This window comes from Pantherophis guttatus, chromosome 7 (assembly GCF_059756535.1).
Source record: "Pantherophis guttatus breed Tessera chromosome 7, ASM5975653v1, whole genome shotgun sequence".
In the NCBI taxonomy this organism is placed as follows: domain Eukaryota; kingdom Metazoa; phylum Chordata; class Lepidosauria; order Squamata; family Colubridae; genus Pantherophis; species Pantherophis guttatus.
Genome location: NC_142069.1, coordinates 31964627 through 31992157, shown reverse-complemented (window position 1 = coordinate 31992157; position 27531 = coordinate 31964627). Strand labels below are relative to the sequence as shown.

Here is a 27531-nt window from a genome sequence, read left to right as displayed (position 1 = left end):
AAAGACACATGCTCTCTCTCTACCTCCGTGCTCGGCCGAAGAGCTGCTGGGAGTGGGCAATGACATGGCAAGGCGATGGCCGAAGCATTAATGCAGGAGAGAAGCTGCGTCCTGTTAAGACCCTCCTAAGCAAGCGGCTGCCCACCCTGCGCGCGCCTTTGCTGCGCTTTCGTGCTCGCTTGAGGAGGGTCTCCCCACAGTGTGCGCACGCTCCCAGCTCAACCACAGCCGGCCAGGGAGTTACAAGAGGGGGGAGGAGGAGGACGGTCACCCGAAGTGAGGGGGGAGAGACAAACACACACACACACATAGAGAGAGAGAGAGAGAGAGACAGAGACACACACAGAGTGTTACACTAAGAAGGGGAGTGAGAGAGACATAGACACATACAAAGTGATACATAGAGGGGGGGGAGAGACACATAGTTTTGTGGCTGGGTAGGCGTGGCAGGGGTGGTCATGTGACTGGGTGGGAGTGAGTGACATCGAGTTGGCCACACCTACCTAGGTTTTGTGGCTCCCGGTGTGTTTTTTTTCTGTAGGAAATGGGTCCAAGTGGCTTTTGCGTGTTTAAGGTTGCCGACCCCTGGATTAGGCACTCAGGAATGAATGGCTGTCCTGTGACCAGTGAATTTCGTATGAGAAAGTTTGGTGATCTGACTAAGGACAAGTGCAGACAACACAGAGAAAAATTGCAATCAAGCTTGACATTTCATAGGAATATGCAAATCGTATTATTGATGTTCTTCAGTATTGGAAGATTTGTGCAATATGGGTTCCTCAGATGCAGATGGCAACAATGAAAGCTTCAAGAGTTAAAAATTTGCCAGCAATTCCTGCCATACTGTGAGAATGAAGATGGAGAGTTTCTTCACAGCGTCATGAATTTGCTGACAAAAGAATGCTGAGACATCAGTCTATAGAATATAACCACAAAACTTCACCTGGTCATGTGTGTGTGTCTGTGTGTGTCTGTGTGATAAAAACAAGCCTTTTACTATGATGCAACTTCACGAGCTGCTCAAGAAGCAATTGCAAAGTAAGATTTCAAAATGTTTTAGCTCATCTGGCAAACAGCCCATGCTATTTTCCCTTTTCCCCAAATTGAAGGAACATTGTGCCTACATGGACTCAAATGAAAAATTGGAAAGAACTGTGAGGACGTAGTTGAAAAGAAAAAGTGCATGGTTCTTTTATCCATTATCCATCATTGGCAGAAGAGTATGGCAAATGATAATGATTATTTGGGAAGTAAATAGAGATAACAAGAGCTTATTTCAAAGATTTTTTGATTTGTTTATTAAAATATATCTCTTTAAAATTATGGGAGTGGAGACATTTTTCAATCAACCCATGTATTTAAAAAGAAATAAAAATTAGTTGATTGATAATTGCAGTGTACCGTTTCTTTCTTTAAGAATAAAATGATAATTTTATTCAGTTTAGCAAAGTATAAAATACAATTGAAAATGAAAGTACAGGTAGTCCTTGACTTAACAACTATTCATTTATAGTGGCACTGAAAAATGTGACTTATGACCATTTTTCACATGACCATTGCAGCTCAGGGTTGAACTGGGGGATCTCTGATGATGTTACCTAGTTTGGTAATGAAACTCTCCAAGAAAACCACCAAGCTCAAAGATCCCACATAATTCATTTTCTAAATTCAGTTTCAGTAACAATTTATAAATCTTGGCAATAACATGTTCCTCATTCCTATACACAGTATAGTTTCAAATTCATTTTTTACAAAGTCAAACATGTAACACTTTTGACTTAATTTAAACCTCTCAGTGTAAATATGTAAACCAATGATAGGTGTGTCCTCCTTTAACTCTTTTTTGTACTTGAGGGTAGGTTCACTTTGATTAAAGTATATTATTTGACCATATGTCCACCAGTCTGACCTCACTTTCATTTTTTTTCTAAAAAAGCCTAAGGTGACATTTCTCATGTACATCTGCTTGTCCCACATGGTCTAATAGGGTGAGCATGCTTCAGCTCCATTATCTGAAGCAATATCATTTGATGAAACTTAGAAAGTTTGTCTTTTTTGTTGTAGCACCTGCCCTTGGAATGATCTCTCTCTCTCTCCAATATATGGTTGGTCTTATCAGGACAGACAGACAGACGTCAACCGTACACATGCATGCACTCACACATATTTCATTCATGAAGAGCACATTTGGATTTCGTATAGAATTGAAGGAAAGAATTAGGTGTTATTCAGAAACAGCAGAGCCAGCAACAATTTCCTGCAGTAGGACAAAAATATTTCAGACTCATCTTGCTTTAGCATACCATCTAGTCTTTCCACTGGCTATAAGATTCCATTGGATCATCCCTTGTTGATTAGCCCAGGGTTGCAGATGCAGCTTTAATTTTGACACATTCTTGGATAAACAGTTCCTCCTCAAATGGGATACTTTAATAATAGTTGTTGAGGTTTTTTTCCCCCAATAACCTTTGGCTATCGTTTCTGTCTCTTCTGTGGGAGTCATCCAAGATGTATAGAAAGGCAGATGCATTCAATCAGATATCAATTCAATTCAAATGAAGCCTTAAGTGGAAGTCAGATACAGAATAATAGTGTTGAAAGTATTTGAAAGAGAGAGTCTAGATATGAATACTTCAGTCACTCATTCTAATACCTCCTGCCAGCACAATTGCATCAGTAGCGGCAAGCTCAGTTCCAGATTATTGGGAGATACTTTCTATTTAGCTGAAATTGTAGGTTCCACACCTTTATTATGCAAGATTTTTCACAACTGCATAGACTGCACCCTATTAGTTCTGTAGTGATTGTGTCAGATGTAGGTTTGCCCCTTCTCTCAGTTCTTCAGCTTCTAATCAGGTAGGAACTTTGGACTGTATAACAACACTACAATTTTGTGTCTTGACTAATTTACTCTCAAGCTTCTGGAATAATGTACATTTCAGATTCTCAATATTGATAACATTTTCATGAAAAGTACAGACAGTTAAGTAAACTATATCATATCCTTTGTGCAGGAGGAGGGATTCTTCCTTTTAATTGTTCTGTCTCTAATATTTATGAAATTCCTATCGCAATTGAAAATGAAGGAGCTTGTCATTAAAGATTTAACCTTCCTTATATCTTCAGTAGCTTTATTTCATCTCACGCAGTTTAATAGGTCCAAAAATGGGTAAGAATTATCAATATATAATATTACACATACTAACCGCTGCTAGGATCGCTTTCGCACAAAACTGGAAACAAATAAATACCCTCTCAGATGAAATGGTAATTAGAAAGCTACTTGAGTGTGCTGAAATGGATAGGATGATCATGGAGTTAAAAGAAAGAGAAGAATCAGACTATTATAAAACCTAGAGTAGACTGTACAAGTGGAAAGAGAATAGAAGTCAAAACAAGAAATAAAAGTTCTAAAACCATTGACTATAATATAAAGATAAATCTAAATATGTATAAGCAGAACAGTTATAATCAGTATTATATTATTATAATATAATTATATTATTACTAGAATTGTTAAAATCTACGAGAAGGCAAATATTGAATAGTGAATTACAAAAGCAGAATATGTATGCTGATATGGAAAGCTGTAAAATTGTAATACTGTTGTGCTGTTCGTTTTTCCTATTTGTATTTGTCTTATTTTTTTTCTTTTTTTCCTTTGTTTTTTCACTTGTGGTTTTTAAGGTTGGAAAATGTTCAATAAAAACTATTTTTAAAAAATGAAGGAGCTTGTCATTAAAGTTTTAACCTTACTTATATCTTCAGGAGCTTTATTTCATCTCACACAGTTTGGTTAAATCAATTTTGAAAGGCAATATATTTATCTTTCTTTGTTTTGACATTTCATAGTACCCCTTGTTCTCTCCTTAGCACCTTAACAGGATCTTTTGAACAATTGGTAAGCCATATTGTCCAAACTCTCACTTGGAAGGGAAATACTTTGATGGTAGTCACAACTGCCTTTTGAATGAGTGGACTCCATGTTTTCTGTGCTAATGAGCTATCTAAGGAAAAGCTGGACCTGTAATAAAAATGTATTTTCTCATATGGTGGTCTTGAACTTCCATTTATACTAGGAGCTGATTCTTCCAATTTCCTTCCTGGAGTCTTCAACGCTTTTAGATATGACATGCCCTTATCGAGAGAATTATTGCATTTTATATCAGATACTGCTTTTTTAAAAAATTTGCACCTTTTTGTTATGTATGCAGATTTTAGACATGTGATTATATTTCTAAAGGGACCACACAAACCTATCTCTAATTGAGGTTCTTGGAATATCATGTGAATTCACACAATCAGGCCATCTTCCTTACTAAGGTAGTACTTAATTTTAAATCCACTGTAGCAGTCATTAAAACCAAGCCTGATAAGAGCCTTATCTTTTATGTTGCCAAAAAGTATTTAAGCTTAGGCAAAATCCAATATGGTTACTGCACAGAGTCTGTGTTGAATTTAGAGATCACCTATCAAAGAACCAGTTAAAGTTAAATGTAACTTTGAAAACACTCTCTGTTCCCTACATCTATGTCTATTCCATCCTATCTTGCTTTATGATGCCATCTTCTTGTACAGGACTTGCTGATTGTTGTGGAAAGAGATCCATCCTATTTGCATTCTGCCAAAAATAGGAAGATAGGAATAGGAACAGGCATTGCCCACTATTCTGAAAATTCACACTGAGAGGTTCTAAAAACCTGAAATACTCTTGCCTGCTTGAACAAATCCTATACAGAACATCCCAAATAAGGTGCTTTAATACATTTTGGATTGTTGCAATTGACTGGTGCAAAAACTGAAAGGCTAGTGACTGTTCATAATCATTCAGTGAAAAAATACTTCATACCATCTAATGCCAGTGTGTGTGATCAATCTGTTGATTAAAATACTAGGGTATGGAATCTCAGGCAGGATGTTGGTTTGTCCAGAGAGTGAAAACAAAAAATAATACCAATAGCAGCCAATATTGGATTAGTTTAAACCAGGGTGGATTTGATTTAAATCGAGTTGATTTAAATCACAATTTAAATCATGATTTAAATCACTAGTAAAAAAGCTTGATTTAAATCAACTCGATTTAAATCATAATTTTTAAAGAGCAACTGTCATCTCTACTACTCCTTTGACCCACTGTTGACTCACCGATAGTCCCAGTGTTGCCGAATATACAGCCTCATGCTACATAACTAAGCTCCATTTCATGCTGAATAAACTAAATTATTTATGTATCTTAAATAGAAAACTATCTTACGATAGATTTTTACCCCAAAAGTTTTTTATTAAAATAAATTAAATAAAAATAAATAAAATCCGATTTAAATCAAAAAAATCTGATTTTTTGATTTTTTTAAAAAAATCATTGATTTTTATCCACCCTGGCTTAAACCAAGAAACCGCTTTTGCAGACATTACAACATGTAACAGAATTTTGTACTCTAAAATAAGAATGTGGGAAAAGCAGCCGCCTTGTGGCAGTTATAAAAGCACTATCATTTTAATTTGTATCTATAGTTAACATTACTTTTAGCATATCTGTAGGTCTTCAATGTTTTCATCTAGTTTGAATGCGTATTTTCACTTCCTATGCAAACTGTTATTACAGTTTTCAACCACCCTCTCAGTATAATGTACCAATCAAGTGAAGCCACTATCAGTAATTTCACAATTTCAGATATAGAATTAATGTGCTTTTAAAAATCATTTCAGAGTAAATATAAAGAAACAATATGCTTTAGTAGATTTAAATGTTTGCACTGCTATGTTTCTATTTTTGCTGAAATAAAGTATCATACCTATCCATCTCTAAAGATTTTTCTAAATCTATTCAGTTAATCAGAATATGCCTAGAGTGTAAATGTATCTGAGAACGAATTTTGTAAATTTTACAACTTGGGAATAGCCGCATAATAAATATTAATAGTACAGTGTTAGTCACAATTTTTAGAGCGTATCTCCGCAAGCATCTCTGCAGAAATTGCTAGTTTGTATTTTTTAATGTCTCAGAAGAGAAATACACAGGTATAATTATTACATGTATTTCAATAATTTAATTATTAGATTTAATTTCCTTATCCAATCCCAATGTTTTAATTGACCTGGTCCTTCCTTTATATACGAGGATGACAGTGGTGAAATCCAAATTTTTTTACTACTGGTTCTGTGGGCGTGGCTTGGTGGGCGTGGCAGGGGAAAGATACTGCAAAATCTCCATTTCCTCCCCACTTTTGGGGGAAGGATATTGCAAAATCTCCATTCCCACCCCACTCTGGAGCCAGCCAGAGGTGGTATTTGCCGGTTCTCCGAACTGCTCAAAATTTCCACTACCGGTTCTCCAGAACCTGCTGGATTTCACCCCTGGAGGATGATCCCTGACTTGGTAAATGTTGTGTGTTCCCTATTATGATGTCCAAATCAAGGCTTACTGCTCCTGAATAAGTTAAACTCATAAGGAAAAAAATATTATGGTCTGCTTATCAAGATAGACACACTTCTGCTTTGTTTTGTTTGTTCATGCTAGGAGAGGGGCTATTAAACCAGATCAGTCAAAAATTCTGACTTCCTTGCAGTTCTTACGTTGCAAATGTCACAACTTCACAACTGAAATATTACAGTTTTAATGTCTATGAAACTATGTAGGAAAATGGTTTTCTAGTTTTTTTCTTAGGAATACTGGTACCATATATACAGTACTCATGGATAAGATGAGAATTTTAGATCTCAAAATATACCAAACAAATAGGCTTATCCATAGATAGGCTTATCTGTGAGTATACAGGTAGTTCTCAATTACCAACCACAGTTGGGGCCAGCAACTCTGTTGCTAAGCAGTGTGATTGTAAAGTGAAATGTGAAATGACTATGCTGACTTATGATGTCAATTACGCTGTCACTTCTTTCTCGCTTCCATTGAATTTGCTTGTTGGAAGTCAGCAGTGAAGCTCACAAACAGCGAGCATGTAACTGCAGAACACTGCAATGGCTGTAACTTTGAGGACTGATCATAAATCTCCCTTTTCGGCATAGTTGTAACTTTGAATGATCACTGAACAGGCAGTCAATAAGCAAAGACTATCAGTATACTCATGGACCTTTATATGGTAATAGTTTTTAAAAGTGCCCATGAATATTTGCAGATAAATTCATCCGTGGGTAAACCAACCCTCAAAGTTTAAACCAAAATAGCATGAAAAAAATGTATCACCATTGATAAGCCAATTGTGAAAATTAAATCATGAAAATTTTGAGTTAGCTTATCTACAGGTGGCATATTTTTCATTGCATTTTGGTTAAAATTTCATCTGTTAGATAAGCCCATCTATGAATATATATGGAATATTTTAGATTGTGCTTTTTCTGTTCTTTGACAATGAAGAATAAATGCCTTTGACCAAGAAGTTGAATGGTAGGATTGAATCAATACTTTAAGTTCAAAAAATGTTTTCTGTGCTATTTGTTCCTACTCAGGAAGACCTAAAATGTTTCTCAACTCTTGAAATAAAAACAACAACAACAAAGAGATTTCTGGAATGAACATGCATGCGTGCAAATACAGAAGGAAGGAAGGAAGGAAGGAAGGAAGGAAGGAAGGAAGGAAGGAAGGAAGGAAGGAAGGAAGGCAGGCAGGAGCAACAGTAGTGTGATTCATAGATGTGGATGAAATAAGCCTCATGGATATCGGCTCATGATAAGTGTTAGTGTATGTCAGAAGTAGGTAACCTTGTTAACTTCCAGACTTAAGTTTCATCATCGATCATCTTTATCCAGGTGCCAAGATGGGAGGATTGTGTGAATTATCCCAAATTGGCATGTTCCAGGGGATTTCTGAACTAGGTGTATATAAAGTGATACTTCAGCAACCATTGTTTTGATAACATCCTACTGGTACAGTATCAGTTTGTGTAGTCTCATCTTGTTTTCTAGTTTCATGATTTGCAACCCTATTTGTCGCTATAGGAATTCTTGAGTAATTTTCATACTTTGTGGATTTTTTAAATCAACTTACTAAAATGCTTTGTAACTTCCTCTCCCGGCGTCCGCTGCAGAATACGGAAACCTTGTTGCTGAGGCCACTTCTGCAATTTGCAAGTGTTGGGTGGGGATTACAGCTTCTGTGCTCCTTGCTAATGTTCTTGAGATAGAAGAAAATAAAAATGAACAGGAAAATGTGCTCTGAACAGTATATTTTACAGTAACTTGCTCCTCACTTCTTGTCTGCCTTATGCAGTGCTACAGTTGAAGCTCCAGCAGCGACGGACACGTGAAGAGCTGGTTAGTCAAGGGATCATGCCTCGTAAGTACAACTTAAAATTCGTTATTCCTCTTTGAGACATTTCTACTCAGATGAGAGAAAGAGTTTATTCTCTGTGAAGCTTCTCTGAGCTTGGGCGAAAAAGGCCATTTTTAATTTTTGATACTCAACACGCTAGCAACTGTTTTCTGAACATTTGCATAATGTAAAAAGTAGTACTATACAAAAACATCTTATGCAAAGATGTTGCCATCCTGAAAACATTTTAAATATTGCATGCATGTTATCATTTCCTTAGCAGGTTTCCTGTTTAATACACTACTATCTTGCTTGAACTTCGAACATGGCTGCACACTTGCTTAGTAGTATGTTTATAGGAAAATTACAAGGTTAACTTTTCTGCATTTGCAACACTGTCATGCTGAAGAACTACTGTACATCAGAGCCACTAGATAACAGATTTTGCAAAGAGAGGTGTTACAGCAGTTCATCAGAGACAGATACAAAGAGATTGATGAAATGAATACACGCAGGATTAACTAACGTTTTTAAAATTACTGTCACACGTGAAAAAATACTACAGAATGCTAAAGCGAGAATTTTAGGTATTAGATGCAGTAATAATGTTTTAGCAAGTAGGAAAGCAGACATTTCTTGTTTTGATATTTGGTGTGAAGCCTGCAGAAAGGGTGTTAAAGGTTGTTGAGCAATCAGGTGCTCAACACATCCATACTTTGTTGCATTTATAGAATGAGCTACACACTTCTCATTTGCAGTTCAGAAAGGATTTCCTTTCAGATTAAACTGCACCCATTTTTGTTTTGTAAGGTCTAGCTATTGTGTAAATATGTATATTTTTTTTATCTATTTGTTACAAAAATGTACTTAAAAATAGCTCTCGGATCTGTGAATATTAAAAAATAAAAAGGGGAATTTAAAGTTTATTCATCCCTGTTAATGTTTTATATCTTTGCTTTTAATGTATTGTAAGCCACCCTGAGTTGCTTGGATATTGAGATGGGTGGCATATAAATTTGATATTAATAAATAATTAATAATAAGTTTAGACTAATGATGCATTACTTTATCTAGGTTTACTTTCTCTTCTGTATAGGCACATATTTTTTTAAAGAATGTACTTATGTACAGTATAACAATTGTCACATTTTAAAATATTGTTTTATGGTTCTGTGCTGTAATTGTAAATTGCATTGATATATGCTTTCCACTTCATCAGAATTTGAAGGGATAAATTACATATTGATTGTGTGCAGGGACTTTGTCTCCTTTTTAATAATAGGCTTTCATAAACCTCTGAGGAATCATATTATGGTTAAATTGCTTGAAGCAAAGTAGGCTCCAGCTGCTGCTTTTGAATGCAAGGTTGGTGTGTAAATAATTTTCCCTTATCCAAATGTAATTGTGGATAAGGGTACCAGTCAGGCATGCTTAATGCATGCCCTGGGAGAGAGATTCCCCCGCTCGGAAATATGACCACTTGGGTTTCAGGTTTGACACTAGCCAAGACTTTGGGAGGGTGTGTGGTTATTGTCAATCATGCATCACTGAGGGCTCTTAGAGGCTCTGATTTGCAGAAGTATAGTGTGGTCAATAGTATCAAAAGCTACTTAGAGTTCAAGGTTCACAAGGCTGGATGTGTCACCTCCATTCCAATTCCAACACAGCTCAATTACAAACATGAAACTCTGTCCCTAAACTTGACTGAAAGAGGTTTAGATAATTCACTACTTCCATGTTCTTAACTGTAGACTGACCATCATCTTTTTTATAACACTTCAGCCTAAAAAGAGAAGTTTGAAGACATGACAATAGTTATCTAAAATCATTGGGTGTAAAGACTACTTCTTTAGGAGAAGAGGTAGAGAGAAGGTATTACCCCTTCCTTAGTGCAAACTTTTGAATTCCTTTCAGCTAAACATTTGGGCATTATGGATCAGATGCTTGATAAAATTGACAGAGCATATTCTAATAAAGTTGTAAAAAAATGAGCTGCAATGGATGCAATGAAAATTAATTTGAAAGATGATGTAAATGTAATACAAATGGATCTGGTAGATGATTTATTCCCTAAAGGAATAAGAATAGATATTAAATCAGGAAACTGATTTGGATCATTTTTTTCTTCTTGATATGCAAATGAATTCTGCTAAGATTTGAAAGGACTTTTTAAAAAGTTGACAAACAAAATGATAAATTTTACTTATGCATACAAGATAAATCTATTGAAGTTTGAACATTTTTTTTTGCTTTGAAACAGACGAGCAGCAAATTACCTCTGAGACTTTGTTTGACGGTGTAAAATATATTTTTAAAAAATCAGGGAAGGTTTATAATATTGGCTTGTTCAATCAGAGTTAAAAGAAGAAAACAGTTATATCTGATGGCCCATACTGGACTTTTGTTGACAAAGATTGATTGGCGGAGTATTTGGACTTTGGTTTCCTTATTTGAGAAATGAGCTGCAGGGAGAAGAGAGATTATATTTAATTTTAAGATGATGATAAGCTATTAAAATTGTTTTTACCTGCTGGAATGAAGGAGAAAGTTACATCTTTTTTCTTTCTCTTTTCCTTTTTCTTTTCTTTTCCTTTTTCACACATCCACATTCAGCCCACAGTGCCCCCCTTTTTTGTATTTTTCTGTTTGCAGTTTATATTTACATGTGTAATCAATTTTTTTTGAAAAAAGGAGAAAAATGATTAATAAATTTATACATAATGGCAAAAAAGCAATAATATATTTAAAGACCCTCCTTCAAAATCCCAGTGAAAGAGGCCTTGGGAATTTTAAATATTAATTGTGATAACACTTTTAACTTGTTAAAGTTAGAATAACGAACCTTTTGGTTAATGATCAAATCTATAAATAAACCTTTTATATTTTATCATGTCTTTTATGATAAAGCTAGGTTGGGAAATCAAAGAACTTTAATGTTTGAAAGATTGATATTTAAAAATTATATTTTTCTTATTTATATAACAAAGAAACACAGTTGGATATTGCTGCCTAAGAACCAAAAGAAAAATAGTTCATGCTGCAATATTTTGTGGGAGGTCTACATCTTTCCTTTAATGGTGATGTGAAAGATTATGCAAAATTCAGTGAATCAAGAATGGGACATTTTGGGGGAACTAAAGAATACATTGTTCTCCTTCCAGACCTTGTGCCATTCTAGGGGACTTCAGTATTTCAGTTAGTTTGGACAATACAAGTAGTCCTCAATTTACGACCACAATTGAGCCCAAAAGTGAGTTTTGCCCCATTTTATGACCTTTCTTGCCGCACTTATTCAATGAATCACTGCATTTCTCATAGTTTTTAAGTATCTGGCTTCCCTGTTGACTTCGCTTGTGAAAAAGTCACAAAAGATGGTCATATGACCCTGGGACACTGCAACCATCCTAAATATTACCAAGTGTCTAAATTCTGATCACATGACCACGGGGTTGCTGCAACGGTTGTAAGTGTGAAAAACAATCATAAATCACTTTTTTCAGCGCTGTTGTAACTTTGAATGATCATTAAATGAACTGTTGTAATTCAAGGACTATCTGTAGTGAGAAATGTTGGGAGATGTTAATTGAGCTGCATCACATATACCACAGGACTCATTCCCTTGATTTGGAATGATTATGCTGCTGGGTCTTATTTTTAAATTACATTTCAGTTTTTAAATTAAAACATTTATATGTGCTGTATTTTTCTCTAATTCCCTAGAAAACATGGCATGAAATCACAATTGAGTAGAACGTAAGACTATCTGCTTATTAGCCAGTAAAATCTATACTTAGCTTCTTTTCTTTGTTGTTTAGCAACACTCAATAATTTGCTTTAATCTTATTCTAAATCTTAAATAAGCATTCTTAAAAAACTAAACTTGAAAAAGTTAAATAATCCTCCTAGAATAGCCAGACATGGGTTACTGCAGTTCATAACTTCCTACTTATAACTAAAAAGTATATTAAAGCCGTGCTTTTCAAAAGCCTTTCAGCTTTATAGCTGACATGGTAAAGTTGTTTGACATTTATGGGGCATTTATTATGTCCATTTTACGCAACCAAGAAAAATAGATGGAAACTGATAATACATATTCACTGATTCTTTTCAGATTCTGTCTTCGTTTGTGAAAATGTTATGGGAGAAATAGAGAGAAACTTGTTCATTTTTGGCATTTTCAAAAGTCAAGTATGAAATTTTCTTTGTCGCAGTGCCAGCACTAGAAAGAATTATAAACCAGAGTGTTTTTCCAAAGAAATTCTCATGAGGATATGAAAGCATTTCTCTTTGGGATGTTTGCTAAATGGTAGTTTGCTAGTTAGTTATCTTCTGAATGGTTTGGAAAAGTGAATAGGCCACATTGCTCAGATCCATTTGTTTATAAAATATGGGACCACAGCCTCATGACTACATATGGCCTTTGAATCTCCTTTTTTTCTGTATCCTCTGGAATCATGTCAGAACATGTTGCCAAAATTCAGTGGTGCTTTTATTGAAAATTGGAAGTGTTGGGATGAGAATCATAGCAAAACTATGATAGAAGTCTTTTTCTATCCCACCCTTTCCTCCCAAAAAAAACAAACCAGGAAAAAATGGGGACATCCTGACTGCCGGTTTTATTATATGATTCTGCGCCTATTGCATCATTCCTTACCTTGCTTTGACCATAACCCCACAAATTGAATACAATTTGAATAACAGCAAAAGGTTTCCCAGTAGGTAGGAAATGTATTCTGTGGTGGAGTCAAATTGGCTATGCTCACGTATTTGAGAAACTACATGCCTTGGTGAATATTGGGCCTTCAGTAGCAAGGAAGCCATCTCCAGTATCAATATCCATCATTTCTCATCTCTTACTTCAGAATATGTCTGTCTATTTATTTACTAAATAGATTTATATGGCATAGAGTGAGTCCAAGCAATATGCAGCATTACAAATCAACTACAGGTAGTCTTTGACTTACAGCCATTTGTTTAGTGACCAAAGTTACTACGACACCGAAAAAAGTGATACTTACGACCATTATGGTCATAAGTCATGGACACATGATCAAAATTTGGACGTTTGGCAACTAGTATGTATTTATGATGGTTGCAGTATCCTAAGGTCATGTGACTACCTTTTGCAACTTCCCACAAGCAAAGTCAATGGGGAAGCCAGATTTATTGAGCAATTGTGTTTCTAGCAACTGCAGTAATTTACTTAACAATTGTGACAAGAAAAGTCATAAAATGGGGCAAAACTCACTTAACTTGCTTAGCAATGGAAATTTTGGGCTCAAATGTGGTCGTAAGTCGAGGACTACCTCTATATAAAACTCAGAAGCCTCAGCAATCAACACAATCGTACAAGCCACTTGATTTGCTCTATTAGTCTTGGGCGATACTCCATACAAGAAGCAGACTCAGGTGAACCAACTATATTTTATTGTAAAGTTTTATTAACAGAATCATCCATGTCTGAAAAGTACATTTCTTCTCTGTCACCTTTGCAGCACAAGAAACTAATTTGTCACACTCATATTTCTTCTGTTGGCTAAGCTGCCTCTTATCTGACTATTGGCCTGGGTGCAGATCTTCACTTTGTCTCCCAAGTTCATTCTCACATACAATTAACATCTTCCTTCTACAATGGAAGCATTTTGGAATGCATACTTGCAATAGAAGGTATTTTTATGAGCTCATTCAGTGAAGATTCCCTCCCCTAGAATATTTCCCTCCTCAAATACTCATTCTATATTTTTATATAGAATACTATATAAAACACTATAAACATTTTCCCCATTGGTTCCAATAGGATACTTAATTTTATCTTAGCTGTTGGTTCATTCATAGTACATCAACTACGTTCATCGGCAAGCCTTTCTAAACCAGAAATTGATTTCACTTAAATAAAAGGACTAATTAATTAGTTTATATTATTGTTTCAGAACATTATATGAGAATATCTCTGTTCTAAATGGATATTAATCTATAGTTTTCTCTTTCTTTTTGCCTTTTACTCAGGCTAGATCAAGTCAGATTTTCCCCCCAAAATGGTTAATGAATAAGTGCCTATCAATCTACTAAGATATGTCAGATTTTTTTTCACTATGTATAACGAAACAATATCACCTGCTCAGTTTACTGATGTAAAAATCACCCTGACCGGCTCATTCAACAAAATAAACAACTGTATGGTGTATTCTTCTATGTTCTTTTCTCCTTGGAGCGGTAAAAGCAGAGAGCTGAATTGTATTCTGCCTCTGATGATAATGTACTGAGAAAAAATTGTTGCCAACCAATTTTTTTTCAACCAATGTGAACTTATTAAAGTCTGGCAGAGAAAGCCCTGCCAGAGGATTCTTCCAAAACTTGCATACCGCTAAGTAGGGGGGCTCAGTGGCTTAAAATAGGAGTTACTTTGGCAATTGTCCATTGTGGAAAAACTTATTCATTGTTGAACTTAATTCTTAAATTTTCTGTCACCTTTATCTTGCTAGTTAAACATGCTTAAAGTGTATTCCTCACTTATTTGTATTTTCTTTCTGTAAATGATTAAATCTAAATACATAGGATTGTATTGTCATCAGATATTTTTAGAAGACTATATATCTTTATATATGATTATATATAAATTTTTCAGGTAAACAAATGTTTTATTGCTGAAATACTTTATTAGCTCCTTCTCTTGATGTATACTTTGCTAATCTGCCTACATTTAGGTCCAGTATTTTAGTGATCAGACAGTAAACTTCATCATTTAAGTCAGGGGTCAGCAACCTGCGGTCTGGAGCCGTATGTGGCTCTTTCATCCCTCTGCTGCGGCTCCCTGTTGCTGGTTGGCTCCACAATTGATAGAGCTTTTGGTTAGGACAGGTAGAGGAAAAAGAACACCACGCTAAGAGGAGACTCTATGGTGGGGGAACTGGACTTCCAGTTGGCTCCAGAATTGAATGGGCAGCTTCCGATTAGGACCTTTGTGGCTCTTTGAATGTTTAAGATTGCCGAACCCTGGTTTAAATTGGCAAAATACAGCAATGTAGATTAAATCAGTGCAGGATACAGTTAAGCATATGTCAAAATAGCTTCCTTCAGTATGTTGTCCAAATGATTTGATGATTGTTAACAATAAATGTTTATATATGTGAGAAATTAAGCTGTGTAATTGAGTTGTTGTCTTTTAACAGCTCTGAAAAGTCCAGCTGCATTTCATGAACAAAGAAGAAGTTTGGAACGGGCCAGGGTAAGCACAACTTAACTTTTAATGCTTAGCATCTATAGCATCTTTTTTCAGATTTGATTTTTGATTTTTCCAAATGAATTTTCCATTCTTTTGGAGTATTTTATTTTATGCATTATATGTAATATGATTGAAATGGTAGCATTATTATTAGAATTAGAACCTAGGATGCCTGTGGCAGAGAGATAGAACTTCCCCCTTCGGAAATCCTGCAATTTATTTGGTTGATCCCACTGTCTGCTTCTGTGTTATTAACTGTCTGCTAATATAAATTTAAATGGAACAACTGGTTCCTGAGAAATAAACTCAATAAAAACACTACATCTTGGGCTACCATCATAAATGTCCTCAATGAGTTTGGGGAGGAGTTAATGCAGTGACTGTTGGCTTGTCTTGTTTTAAAACTAAAATGTGTGGGGAATTATAATTTCAATCAAAACCTTTACATTTGTTATATAGTGACATGCAGGTAGTCTGGGATTAAGGCTAATTTAAGTGTCCCTGTCAGTAGAATGTAAACATAGACAATTAATGCATCCTATACATTTCAAACAGAAGAGTGTTGGAAACTCTGTGTTTCATTTCCCTCATGGTTTTCAGTCTCTGATTAAATGCTGTGCGCTCATGTAAGAGAAGTGATATGATGGACCTTTTGCTTCCTCCATACGTTAGCAGCATAGCTACTGATATCTGAGGCAGGGTTATTTCTTCTACTTAGGAATCTCATGTTGAATTTTAACAGAAAAATCTTGCACATTCCATATTTAGTCTTGTGACTTCATTGAGATTTAGAATGTATTTTTCTGTGTTTTGCAGACAGAGGATTACTTGAAACGGAAAATCCGGTCCAGACCAGAGAGATCAGAGTTGGTGAGGATGCACATTCTAGAAGGTACATTCTCTGGTGTATGGTTGTCTAGTAAGTTTTTGAAAAGATACAAACTAGACATTCATTGTTCTCATGTATCACATCTGTTCTTTTAGAAATGGATAGGCTAATAAAGTGAGGGCTAAGTACTTCTTGCCTAAATAACTCTTGCAATATCAGTAATGCAACTTAAGGGATAATGTTTTTAAGGTAGTTGTCAGTTGTAGTTTTCTAAATACATTGCTGTTGGTCATGTGTGAAGACTGAAGAATGTAATTATTGTTAAAGAATAAAAGCATTAGTTCTATCTTTATAGTAGAGAAAAATCCCCATTATTGTAATATATGTAATATACAGCCAGTTGTAATATGCTACCAGATTCTGCCTGTGATAATAATAATTATAAATATTGCTGACTTATATGAAGGGGAAGATGCTGGGCTTATATGCCACTGGTGGGCTTTCCATCAGCATGTGGTTGGTCATAGAACAGAAATTTAGGTTAAAACTCTAGCATAACTCTTACTTTGTTATACATCTCTAAATAGTTTCTTAACTGTTAGTTTGAATTAGCAATTTATTCTGTATTAAAGAGTTTTTAGAACTTTTTGTGAAGCTTTAAAGCATTTTGTTTTACAACATTAGCAAATCTGAAAATTGTTCAGAAAGGCTGTCAGGTGCAAGCAACAAGAACCAGTTGTAAATAAACACAAGCAGAAGCTTTATTGTTAGTCATCTATGTTACAAGAATCTTACTATGAGAATGGTCAGATAAGGCTTCAGGAATTCTGGGGAAAGGCAGGCCCATGCCACTTTCTGCAGTGCAAGAACTCTAAGCTAGTCTTAACACCTCCCCCATTCTAGTTGGAGATTCTACCACAGCCTAGCTTTTATATTTGACTTCAAAAGAAGAAGCATCTTTTTCTTTAAAAGAAGAAGTGTCTCAAAATTTTCAGAAAAAGGAAGTTGAAAAAGAAACTAATATAGGTTCAACTAAAATATAAGCAGACCAGGAAATGGACTATCAAATACAAGAGGTCATCTGCATGATTAACAATGTCAAGGAAGCTATTAGAAAAATGGCTTCCTCTAGAATTTGGACTATGGCCAAATGAGAACAAAACGCACACTGTTTTCTGTTAAGAGGTGCTCAAGAGATGCAAAAAGGATTTCGAAGTACTCATTGCCAATAATAGTATGCTAACAAGAGATGGAATTGGTATGGAGGTTGGATTGTTATTGCTGATGAAAAGAGATTTAAGGGAATGGTGAAAAGAATGTGAATGAGAAACTAAATCATTTTGTACACTGATTTCTAAAATGATTACCGTATTTTTCGGAGTATAAGATGCACCGGACTATAAGATGCACCTACCTTTTTCGGTGAGGAAAACAAGAAAAAGAAATCTGCCTCTGCCACCCAGCCATTTTGCCTCATTGCAGCAAACAGCAAACAGCCTGCTTTATTTTCGTTTTCAACATAGCTTGATTAGCACAGGGGAAAAAAAAATCTGCTCCAGCAATTTACCTCCTTGCAGCAAGCAGCAGAGGCCCGCGCAAAACTGCTGAGAGTCGGGGGGCTGATCCAATCAACTTGTGCTAATTGGGCTGTGCTGAAGCTGAAAGGAGCTGTTTCTTCTTGCTGTTTGCTTCAAGGAGGTAACTGCTGGAAGGCAGAGGCCAAAGGGTGGGGGCTACTGGGTGGGCGGGGCCAGGGGTGAAATGCTCCTGGTTCGGACCAGATCACCTGATCTGGTAGCGATGGTGGCTGGTGGTTCGGAGAACCGGTAGCAAAAATCCCTGCCCCCCCCATGCCCAGCTGAGCCGCGGGATCATCAAAGGCTGTTTTTTTTACTTTTAAAAGCATTTTTTCTACAACCTTTTCGGCCAAAAAAATGCTTTTAAAAGTAAAAAAAAAAAAAAAAAGCCTCTGATGATCGTGTGGCTCAGCTGGGATCGTCAGAGGCTTTTAAAAGCATTTTTTTCTGCAATCTCTTCAGCCGAAGAGGTTGTAGAAAAAAAAATGCCTTTAAAAGCCTCTGACTATCCCAGCTGAGTTGCCTGATCGTCAGAGGCTTTTAAAAGCAATTTTTCTGTAACCTCTTATGGTTGTAGAAAAAATGCTTTTAAAAGTAAAAAAAAAAAAAAAGTTGGCCACCCCCACCCAGTCACATTACCCCCCCCACCAAACCACGCCTACAGAACCGGTAGTAACAAATTTTACATTTCACCACTGGGCGGGGCTACATTCGGTGTATAAGACACACCTAAATTTTCACCCCCTTTTAGGAGAGAAAAGGTGTGTCTTATACTCGAAAAATATAGGACCTACAAAATTATTCGATGTAGCAAAAATTATATCATGTATTTCATAAGATTTTTTTTTTGAACAGAGTATAAAATGGCCAATGTAACACAGCTTTTAAATAGATCTAAGAAGTAGCTCAATGATCAAGCAAATAAAAACCAACAGAAGTTTTAAGAAAGTCCAGGGAGAAGGCCCTTTTCAAACAATTGTTTTCATTCGTCAGGAAGACATGGAAATAGTGGGTAGTACTGCTCTCCAGTGCTGCAGGGAATATGCTTTGTTTGTTTTTCTTCTGAAAGACGACGAAAACTATGCATGCTACAAGTATAATCTGAATGTTCGCTGCAGGAGAAGCTGAAAGAGCTAAAGACAAAATCCAGTTCTCAACTTTTGGAATTGGATACAAGGAGTGCTTGCAGACAGTTATAAACACTAGAAAGCATCCCAGATTAAAACATGCCAAACTGTGGAGAATTAGAGGAATCTGAGAGAAAAGCCCAAGTCTGTCAAATGAGATTTTATATTTAGAGCTTCAGAATAATTTCCAGAATTTTATTATTGATGCTCATTAATATGAACCCTTGGATGAAAAGCACCTGCCAAGCCTCAGAGCAGCAAAAGCGACTGTACAGACTTTGCAATGGGAGTAATGTCTGCTTATGCATAACGTAATGAACAGTGGTGATCAGGTACTCTCTACTGAGAGGGACTGAAGCAGCAATCTTGGCTGGGACATTTATCAAAAGAAGCTGTGTTGCTTCCCTGGGGGATGAATTTGGAATAAAACTAAAAGATATTCAAGGTTCTTTAATCCTACTCTGTCTGCTAGTGTTCATGAGAACAAATGGCACCAAAAATGCAACTATGGACACATTGCAAGGCAGTGACCTGGGCAGGAGAGTGAAGGAACTGGAGGGTCACAGGTAGTGATTTCTTCACACCTTTCTGTTTGACCCAGGAAAAGAGAAAATACTGGAAGTGATAGTTGAGCAGTGGTGCCAATTGGATTCTTTGAAAAGTGGAAGATTACTAAGATGTTCAGCTTCTCCCCCAAATAAGACTGAAAAGTGTCTTGTAAGTTTGATCTAGCAGGCTCTCCAATGAATTCTGTGTGGAAGGGAAAAGAGATCCAGGAAACAATATTATGTGAAGTACTGGGAACCAGATTGAAGGGGTATTCAGGATGTGAAAGCAACAACTGAGAATGTAAATACAGGGAAAACAAGTCAAGATATTTGAACAAAGGTTGCCATAGTTTTTTTTACAAAAAATGAGAAGTAGTAATTCTTCTGAATTCCTAATTCAGGAAGGCAAATATGATTTTTTAGCACTTACTGAAACCTAGCAGGACAAAAGTTATGAGTGCAATGCCAGAATTGGAAGGTATCACTTACCCAAAAGGAATAAAAAAAGAAGGTCATTATATGTAAAGTGGACACATAAGGAATTTGACCATGGAGTGAAGAACATTTGAATAAGTCAGTAGCATTCGAGTAAGAATGCAAAGGTTATTGTGTAGATTCCCAAGACAGGCAGAAGATCTGCATAATGCTCTTACTAATTTTTATAGAGCTATCAGGGAGGAGAGATATAATAATGGGAGTATTTTGATATCTGTTTTAAAAAAAATTGAGAAAGACCTCACATTGTCTCAAATTCCTCAGTGATCTCGTTGACTTTTGTTTTCCAAGAAGAAGGGACAATGAGATCTGATGTTAATTAACAGGGAAAATGTTGATGAAAAGTAAAATGAAATGAGGTGAGGATGTGGCTACCATGAATTTCTCCACCCCCATCCAGCTCAGGACTGTTTAGTCTCTTAAGATGGACTCTTTTTTGGAAAGCTCTGTGTTGCCAAAACCTTTCTCCCACTGCTCCTACAGGTGCACATCCCATCACAGCTCAGCTGATTATTAAACAGTTTTCTTGGAATTTAGAAAAGAATATATTGCGTGGCAGAATCCAGCATATGTTTATCAAGAGACGGTCATACTGAAGCAACTTGATTTCCTTTTTTGATAGTTGACTGTGGAAATGAGAGGGACTTATTGAACTTATCGTCAACAGAGTCATGAGATTTTGGTAAAGAAATATAGTATACAGGTAGTAAAGCATTAAATGAATAGTGAGTTGGTTGGATAATTTTATCCACCAAATGTACATTGGTGCCTCTTCATCAAGCTGGAAAGAGATGTCAGGTGATATATTGCAAGTATCTGTCCTAGTCCCTGTGCTGTATTAATATAAATGTATTAACGATATATTTGTAAATGACTTAGGTAAAAGGTTAGAATATATGGTTATCAATTTAGCAGATCACACAAAGACAGGGGAGATAACAAACACCTTAAGGGACAATATAAAGATTTAAGGAGGAGTTAATTAATCTATAAGAAAGGCCCAAAACAATTCAATAAGGACAAATACAAATTCATATATTTTTGCTGGGAAAAAAATTCAGAGACATATGATAAATATAGGATGTGGTGGGTAATATTCGCTTGATTAATCATAAGCAATATGGGAGCCAATAACAGTTGCAAAAAAAAAAAAAGGAAAGCAAATGCAGGAAGGAATCAGGGCAGTGAACAGTCAGAATAACATACATATAATGTGAAATAAAAATAATTTAAAATAATTAAACCGATTTGGCTCATCAATTAAGATCCTCAGCGTAGAATTTAGATAAACTGAAAATTTATGCCAGTCCGGCTTGGTGAAATAGAAAGGTCTTCAAGGCACGACGGAAAGTACGGAGATCTGGGATCATTTGTATCCCTGGGGGTATCCTGTTCCATAGGGCAGGTGCCCCCACAGAGAAGGCTCTCCTCCTGGGAATCACCAGCCGACATTGCTTTACTGATGGCACCCTGAGGAGGCCCACTCTGTGGGAGCATACTGGTTGGTGGGAGGTTATCGGTTGCAGAAGGTGGTCTCGTAGGTACCCAGGTCCTAAGCCATGGAGCACTTTAAAGGTAAGAACCAACACTTTGAAGCACACTCGGAAGACCACCGGGAGCCAGTGCAGTTCACACTGCTTTTAGGAGGGATATTTAATAACGAGTGTAGAAAGAGCCTTGATGGTGCAGTGGCTAGCATGCAGTATTGCAGGCAAACTCGGCCCACGGCCAGGAGTTCGATCCTGATCAGTTCAAGGTTGACTCAGCCTTCCATCCTTCCAGGGTTGGGAAAATGAAGATCCAGATTGGTGGGGGCAATATGCCCACAGTGGTGCAAAGTGCTATGGAGTCTAAGTGCTATTGCTAGCATCCAGAGTAGAACAACCAAGAGGATGAGGGGCCTCGAAGGAAAAACATGAGAAATGGCTGGAGGCATTGGGATCTTCTCTGGCATAACCCAGAGAAGATTTCTGAGGCGACATGATGGTTGTTTTCAAGGACCTGAAAGTTTGTTAATTAGGAGCAAGTGCAACATTGTTAAAGTTATTCCGGAAAATAGGACAAGGAAAAAAAATTACAAGGATGTAGATTTTGGTTTGATATTATGAAAACTTGTCTTAGAGCTGTTCAACTGTGGAAAAGATTGCCTGGGAAAGAAAAAGACTTTTCTTTGGTGGTGGTGCTTAGAGGAGTCAAATCTGTCAAGGATGATATATATACACTTGTGGGTTTGAATTGGCAGGAAGTTGGATTAGGTAATCACCAGCATTCTTTGCAACCTTTGTATTCTGTGATACTGTAACTAACTATAAGAATTACAGGAAATTCCAGACTAGTTATCTTAACATCAGTTCCAAGTAGATTGACAGAAAAATAAATAAATAAATAAAAATGGTTACCTGCATAGAAAATTAAATCTTACTGCTAGTGGGTGGAAGGCTTTAATTTAGAAAATATTGAGCAAGGAAACAGGTTAATTGTATAAAATTATGTATGTTTTATCATAAAAACGTTTTCCTTTCTAGTATTTGTGAAATCCTGGGATATCTAATAAATTAAAATAGTGGGATTTTCAGGATAAAAAAGGAAGAGTTAAAACTTTTGAATTTGTTTCCACAATTAGTGATAGCTCCAATTTTGATAGTATTAAATGGAGATTAATGATATTAAAATAAGATTATCAGTGAAGGAGGAGGAAAAGGAGAATGAATCATGGATAATTGTGGCAATACCAGGGGATAGTAGAATAGAAGACAAAGAATTGGAGATCACAAAGTATCAAGATCTGAAAATCAAAGATGAAAGATTATGGCATAACCAGCTGTGGTGGTTATTGACACATTGGGTGCAATACCCAAAAATATTGGGGGCACTTCGGATCAGAACCTATGCTATTTCAATTCATTATAACATCCTAGGTTCTTGGGAAGTACTCAATGTTAAGGCCAACACCATCTAAAGAACTGGCAGTTGTGATTTCATACGTATTTCATATTTTCACATTTCATATTTCATAATAATAGTAATAGTAGTAGTAGTAGTAGTAGTAATAATAATAATAATAATAATAATAATAATAATAATGTGTTGATATTATATGCCACTCAATTCTCAAGAACTCTGGGCGGCTAACAAACAAATTATAGTAAAAGATGGCAAGTGTGATGAAGCAGGGGGTCTTCCTCTTCCTCACTAAAAGACTTGGTTGAAGAGTCAGGTCTTTACAGTTCTTCTAAACCACAGCAGAGTGGTTTAGAACTGGACCTGTTCCAGAGGGCTGGCCTTATTGCAGAGAAGCATAGTTTGGGGGTCCTGATAGATGACATCAGACTAAACTGATAATGACAATATTCTATATTCCCATCTACCAGTTGCTGTTATTACAAATAGAATTGTTTGTATGTGTCCTGCTTTGGGGCTTCTTGCAAGATTCAGGTTAGGTACTGGAGTAACCAGTACCTAACCTTTGGCACAAGTCAGAAGGACAATTCTGTTATTCTTAAAAATTATTTAGAGGACTAGTATAGTTAGGGCTGGTTTTTTATGTACTGCTTGAGAGTCTCCAAAAAGAAACTACAGAATTGATTTCTGTAATGGGTTTTATAGTTAAGAAATAATCATGTTTTTGTTGTTTCTGCTGAACAGAGACCTCTGCTGAACCTTCTCTTCAGGCCAAGCAGTTGAAGTTGAAGCGGGCTAGATTGGCTGATGATCTCAATGAGAAGATTGCCCAGAGACCGGGCCCCATGGAATTGGTAGAGAAAAACATTCTGCCTGTGGAATCGAGCTTGAAGGAAGCTCTCATTGGTAAGCCTGCTGATAAGGGGAGTGGATAAAACAGCAGCTTCTTTTTTTATGCCTTTTTTAAACAAAGGAAAGCATAATATACTTGGCAAATTGGTGAAGCTAATAATATATGTACAACACACAGTTGTCTAAAGTTCCTCTGCTTTTCACCATCTTGGAATTTTATAGTGGCCCAGAAATGTCCTGCTGGTTATCCGTGATCCATACCGTCTGCTTTTAATTAATTAACGTTGCATTTGTTGTTTTTAGTAGGTCAAGTGAACTATCCTAATATAGCAGATAATTCCTCCTTCGATGAGGACAGCAGTGATGCCCTTTCTCCAGAACAACCGGCTAGCCATGAATCCCAGGCATCTGTGCCATCCCCAATGGAAGCTCTGATGAGTGATTTAGTTCCTACTCCCACAGTGGCATCCCCTACTCAGGTGAGGACACCTTAGGGGTTGCTTCTTGTTGCACTTTTTGATTGTAGGCGCTTGGGCAAAAAAGGTATTTTCCTTGGAAGAAAAGGTTACACTTGATACCTGAATCTTTTTAAAGATTTTTTTTCCCTGCCTTTATTAGATGGCGAACATACACAATATTCCTTCTTCCTTCTGTTTTCCCCACAACAATAACCCTGTGAGGTGGGTTGGGCTGAAAGAGAGTGACTGGCCCAAAGTCACCCAGCTGGCTTTTATACCTAAGGAGGGACTAGAACTCCCAGTCTCCTGGTTTCTAGGCCAGCACGTTCACCACTACACCAAAGTGGTTCTCAAACTGAAGCTTGAAATAATATTAATAACATCCTTTATGCTGTTTTACTTTGTGGAAAAATAAAATCCTATTTTCTTCAGATTTGACCGTGGGAAGAAGTTAACTCTCTTGGTGTATGGGTGGGATTGATTCTGGAAACTGGCTTTCCACTTATCTGTATTTTGCAGTACACAAATGTAACCGAGCAGTTGTCTGCCTTTTTATGATACTGCAGAAGTCACCTGCTAACTGCTTATTCTGTCTTCTGAAAATTCATCTGGGCATATTCATATTCATCTACTTTGCAGATTGTGTGCCAGTTAAAAATCAGCACAGACTGCACTGAGACAACTTACGTGTCTGAACAGCCTCCAACCCCCTTGCCACAGCCACCACCTCCAGTGCCTCTGAATCTCACTAATGGAATTGCTCCTCCTGCTGCCAAACCTCTTCCAGCTCTTATAAAGGTACCTTTTGTGTTAGGGCTATGTATTACGATCAGCCAAGAAGTCTGTGATGCCAAGGATTTCCTTTTAACGATTAGGTGAGATACTGAGTAACTTGGACTTGATCAGGATCATGAATCAACCTTTCAACGACATTTTCAATTCCTTATTAAGTGAATAGTTAAGATAGTGATACATTAGGATCCTTTTCTTGCTAGTAGATTAGTATCATGAGAATCATTAAATGATATAGTTTTGTAACAGCCTGGATTTTTTTTCACTTAACGTATCAGAGTTGATGACATGTGTTTCCTTTGCTGTATCATTCTCTTTTTTTTTCTGTCAGTTTGGAATATGATGACATCTATGGAATATTGACAGATAAATGCCCTGGATTTTAATACATATATTAAATAAACAGAAATTTAATTAATATGAAATTGCAATAGACATTTATTTATTGCCTCCCACCTGCACACGGTAACTCAAGACAACTTACAGGACATACAAGTAATATAAAAGAAATAAAAACAATAAAAAATTAAAATAATAACCCCACCCCTACCCTGGCGACAACATACATTCATACCAGCCATTTATTGGGTTCCCCAGGCCTGCTGGCAGGACCTTCCCTAAAGAGTGTTAGAGTGGGGGCCAGTCTAATTTCTGGAGGAATGATGTTCTATTAATTGGTCTAAGGATTGTTCATGCAGGTTCACTGCATTGATGTAGATAATATAATTGGTATGTATTAAGATTAGCATTATACTAGTCCAGGAGTCCCCAAACTTGGCAACTTTAAGACTTGTGGACTTCAACTCCCAGAAGTTCACAAGCCTTCAAGCTGCCAAGTTTGGCAACTCCTGGACTAGTTAAAAGCTAACAGCTTTATACTTGTTTAATAGATTTACATTTATTAGAGCAGATCAGTAGAATGAAGAAATTGTATGGAAGATATTAAACCAGGTAATCATTTCTCAAAATGTCACTCTTTATATTTATTATGCCACCATCCTATCCTGAACCACCTATTTTTTTTTTTTCAAATAGCAAAGCCAGCCAAAATCTTCATGTGAGAAATCCCAGCGTAGCAAAAAATCCAAGGAGCCGAAACCAAAAGTTAAGAAGCTGAAATATCACCAATATATTCCACCGGACCAAAAACAGGATAAAGGAGCTCCCCCCATGGATTCGTCTTATGCCAAAATCCTGCAGCAACAACAGCTCTTTTTGCAGCTCCAGATCCTTAATCAACAGCACCAACAGCACTACAACTATCAAACCATCCTCCCAGCTCCACCAAAGTAAGAGCTGCTTCTTCTTCTTCTTCTTCTTCTTCTTCTTCTTCTTCTTCTTCTTCTTCTTCTTCTTCTTCTTCTTCTTCTTCTTCTTCTTCTTCTTCTCCTTCTCCTTCTCCTCCTCCTCCTCCTCCTCCTCCTCCTCCTCCTCCTCCTCCTCCTCCTCCTCCTCCTCCTCCCTTCTTCCTTCTTTCCCCCTCCCCCCCCACCTCCTCCTCTTCTCAAGAGCTTAGTATAAACAGAACTGAAGCCTATTTCTCTATCTGTGCATTCCCATCTAGGTATGGGATTTATAAAATCAACTCATAATCCACTCAATCATAGGAGCCATATTTATTCACTTTCTAACGTTTACTTGGTCTGGAGTGCAGTTTACAAACGTTAGAAGTAAGTGAAAATTATGGATGTACTTGTAATAGTCAAGCTGTCTAAGATTTTAGTGAAAGGAGTTTATAAGTGTAACGAAAAGCTTTGGCAATGTAATTTTGAGAGAGGTTTTCAAAGTGCCCCAATCAGCAATGCATATATTTAATTGGATATTTGTTTGTTTACTTGTTTCTCAGTAAACTCAACAAACTTGTTTTTCGTAAACTACCCCCATATATCCCGCATATAACAGAATAACAATAGTCAGTTTAGTTTAGTGGTTAAGGTATCAGGGTAGAAACCAGGAACCTAGACCTGCCTTAGGCATGAAAGTTGGCTGGGGGACTTTGGGCCAGTCAGGCATACTCAGTCCACCTCAAAGGGTTCTTATTGTGGGGAAAATAGGAGGAGGAAGGAGCGTTATGTATGTTTGCCACCTTGACTGACTTATAAGTAATAATGGTGGGATAAAAATTTAATAAATAAATAATCAGAATAGAGTGATTATCATTGATAATTAACATTATCAAAAGATAATGTTTAATAGAAATTCCCTAGATGGCTGCTTTCCATCATGGTGAAAAGCATGATGGAATATGAAGTCCTTATAACAATCTCTTCATTTTACAATTTATTTTTCTGTTTCTACTGCATTTAAACGTAAGTAAGGAAGAAAATATCTAAAGTTTTAATGATTTATCACAAAGTACGGCTGAAAGCAAACACTGAGCCAGGAGCAATTATTTGCATTGTGCTTTACCTAAGGGCTTGGCACCTTGCCAATACATTTTGTAAGCATTGGATTGTTAGAT

General features: G+C 36.6%; 1 protein-coding gene across 5 annotated transcripts in view; it reads left to right on the top strand.

The window, feature by feature from the left end:
- MRTFA (myocardin related transcription factor A) overlaps positions 1-27531 on the top strand; it is a 73539-nt gene that overhangs the window by 33486 nt on the left and 12522 nt on the right. For all 5 annotated transcript variants that reach the window (XM_034403397.2, XM_034403395.3, XM_087873906.1 and 2 more), the window contains 7 exons: positions 8228-8293; positions 15439-15494; positions 16308-16383; positions 23713-23874; positions 24124-24299; positions 24918-25076; positions 26106-26359. In XM_034403397.2, the coding sequence (XP_034259288.2) occupies positions 8228-8293; positions 15439-15494; positions 16308-16383; positions 23713-23874; positions 24124-24299; positions 24918-25076; positions 26106-26359 (949 nt within the window). The remainder of the gene's footprint in view (positions 1-8227; positions 8294-15438; positions 15495-16307; positions 16384-23712; positions 23875-24123; positions 24300-24917; positions 25077-26105; positions 26360-27531) is intronic.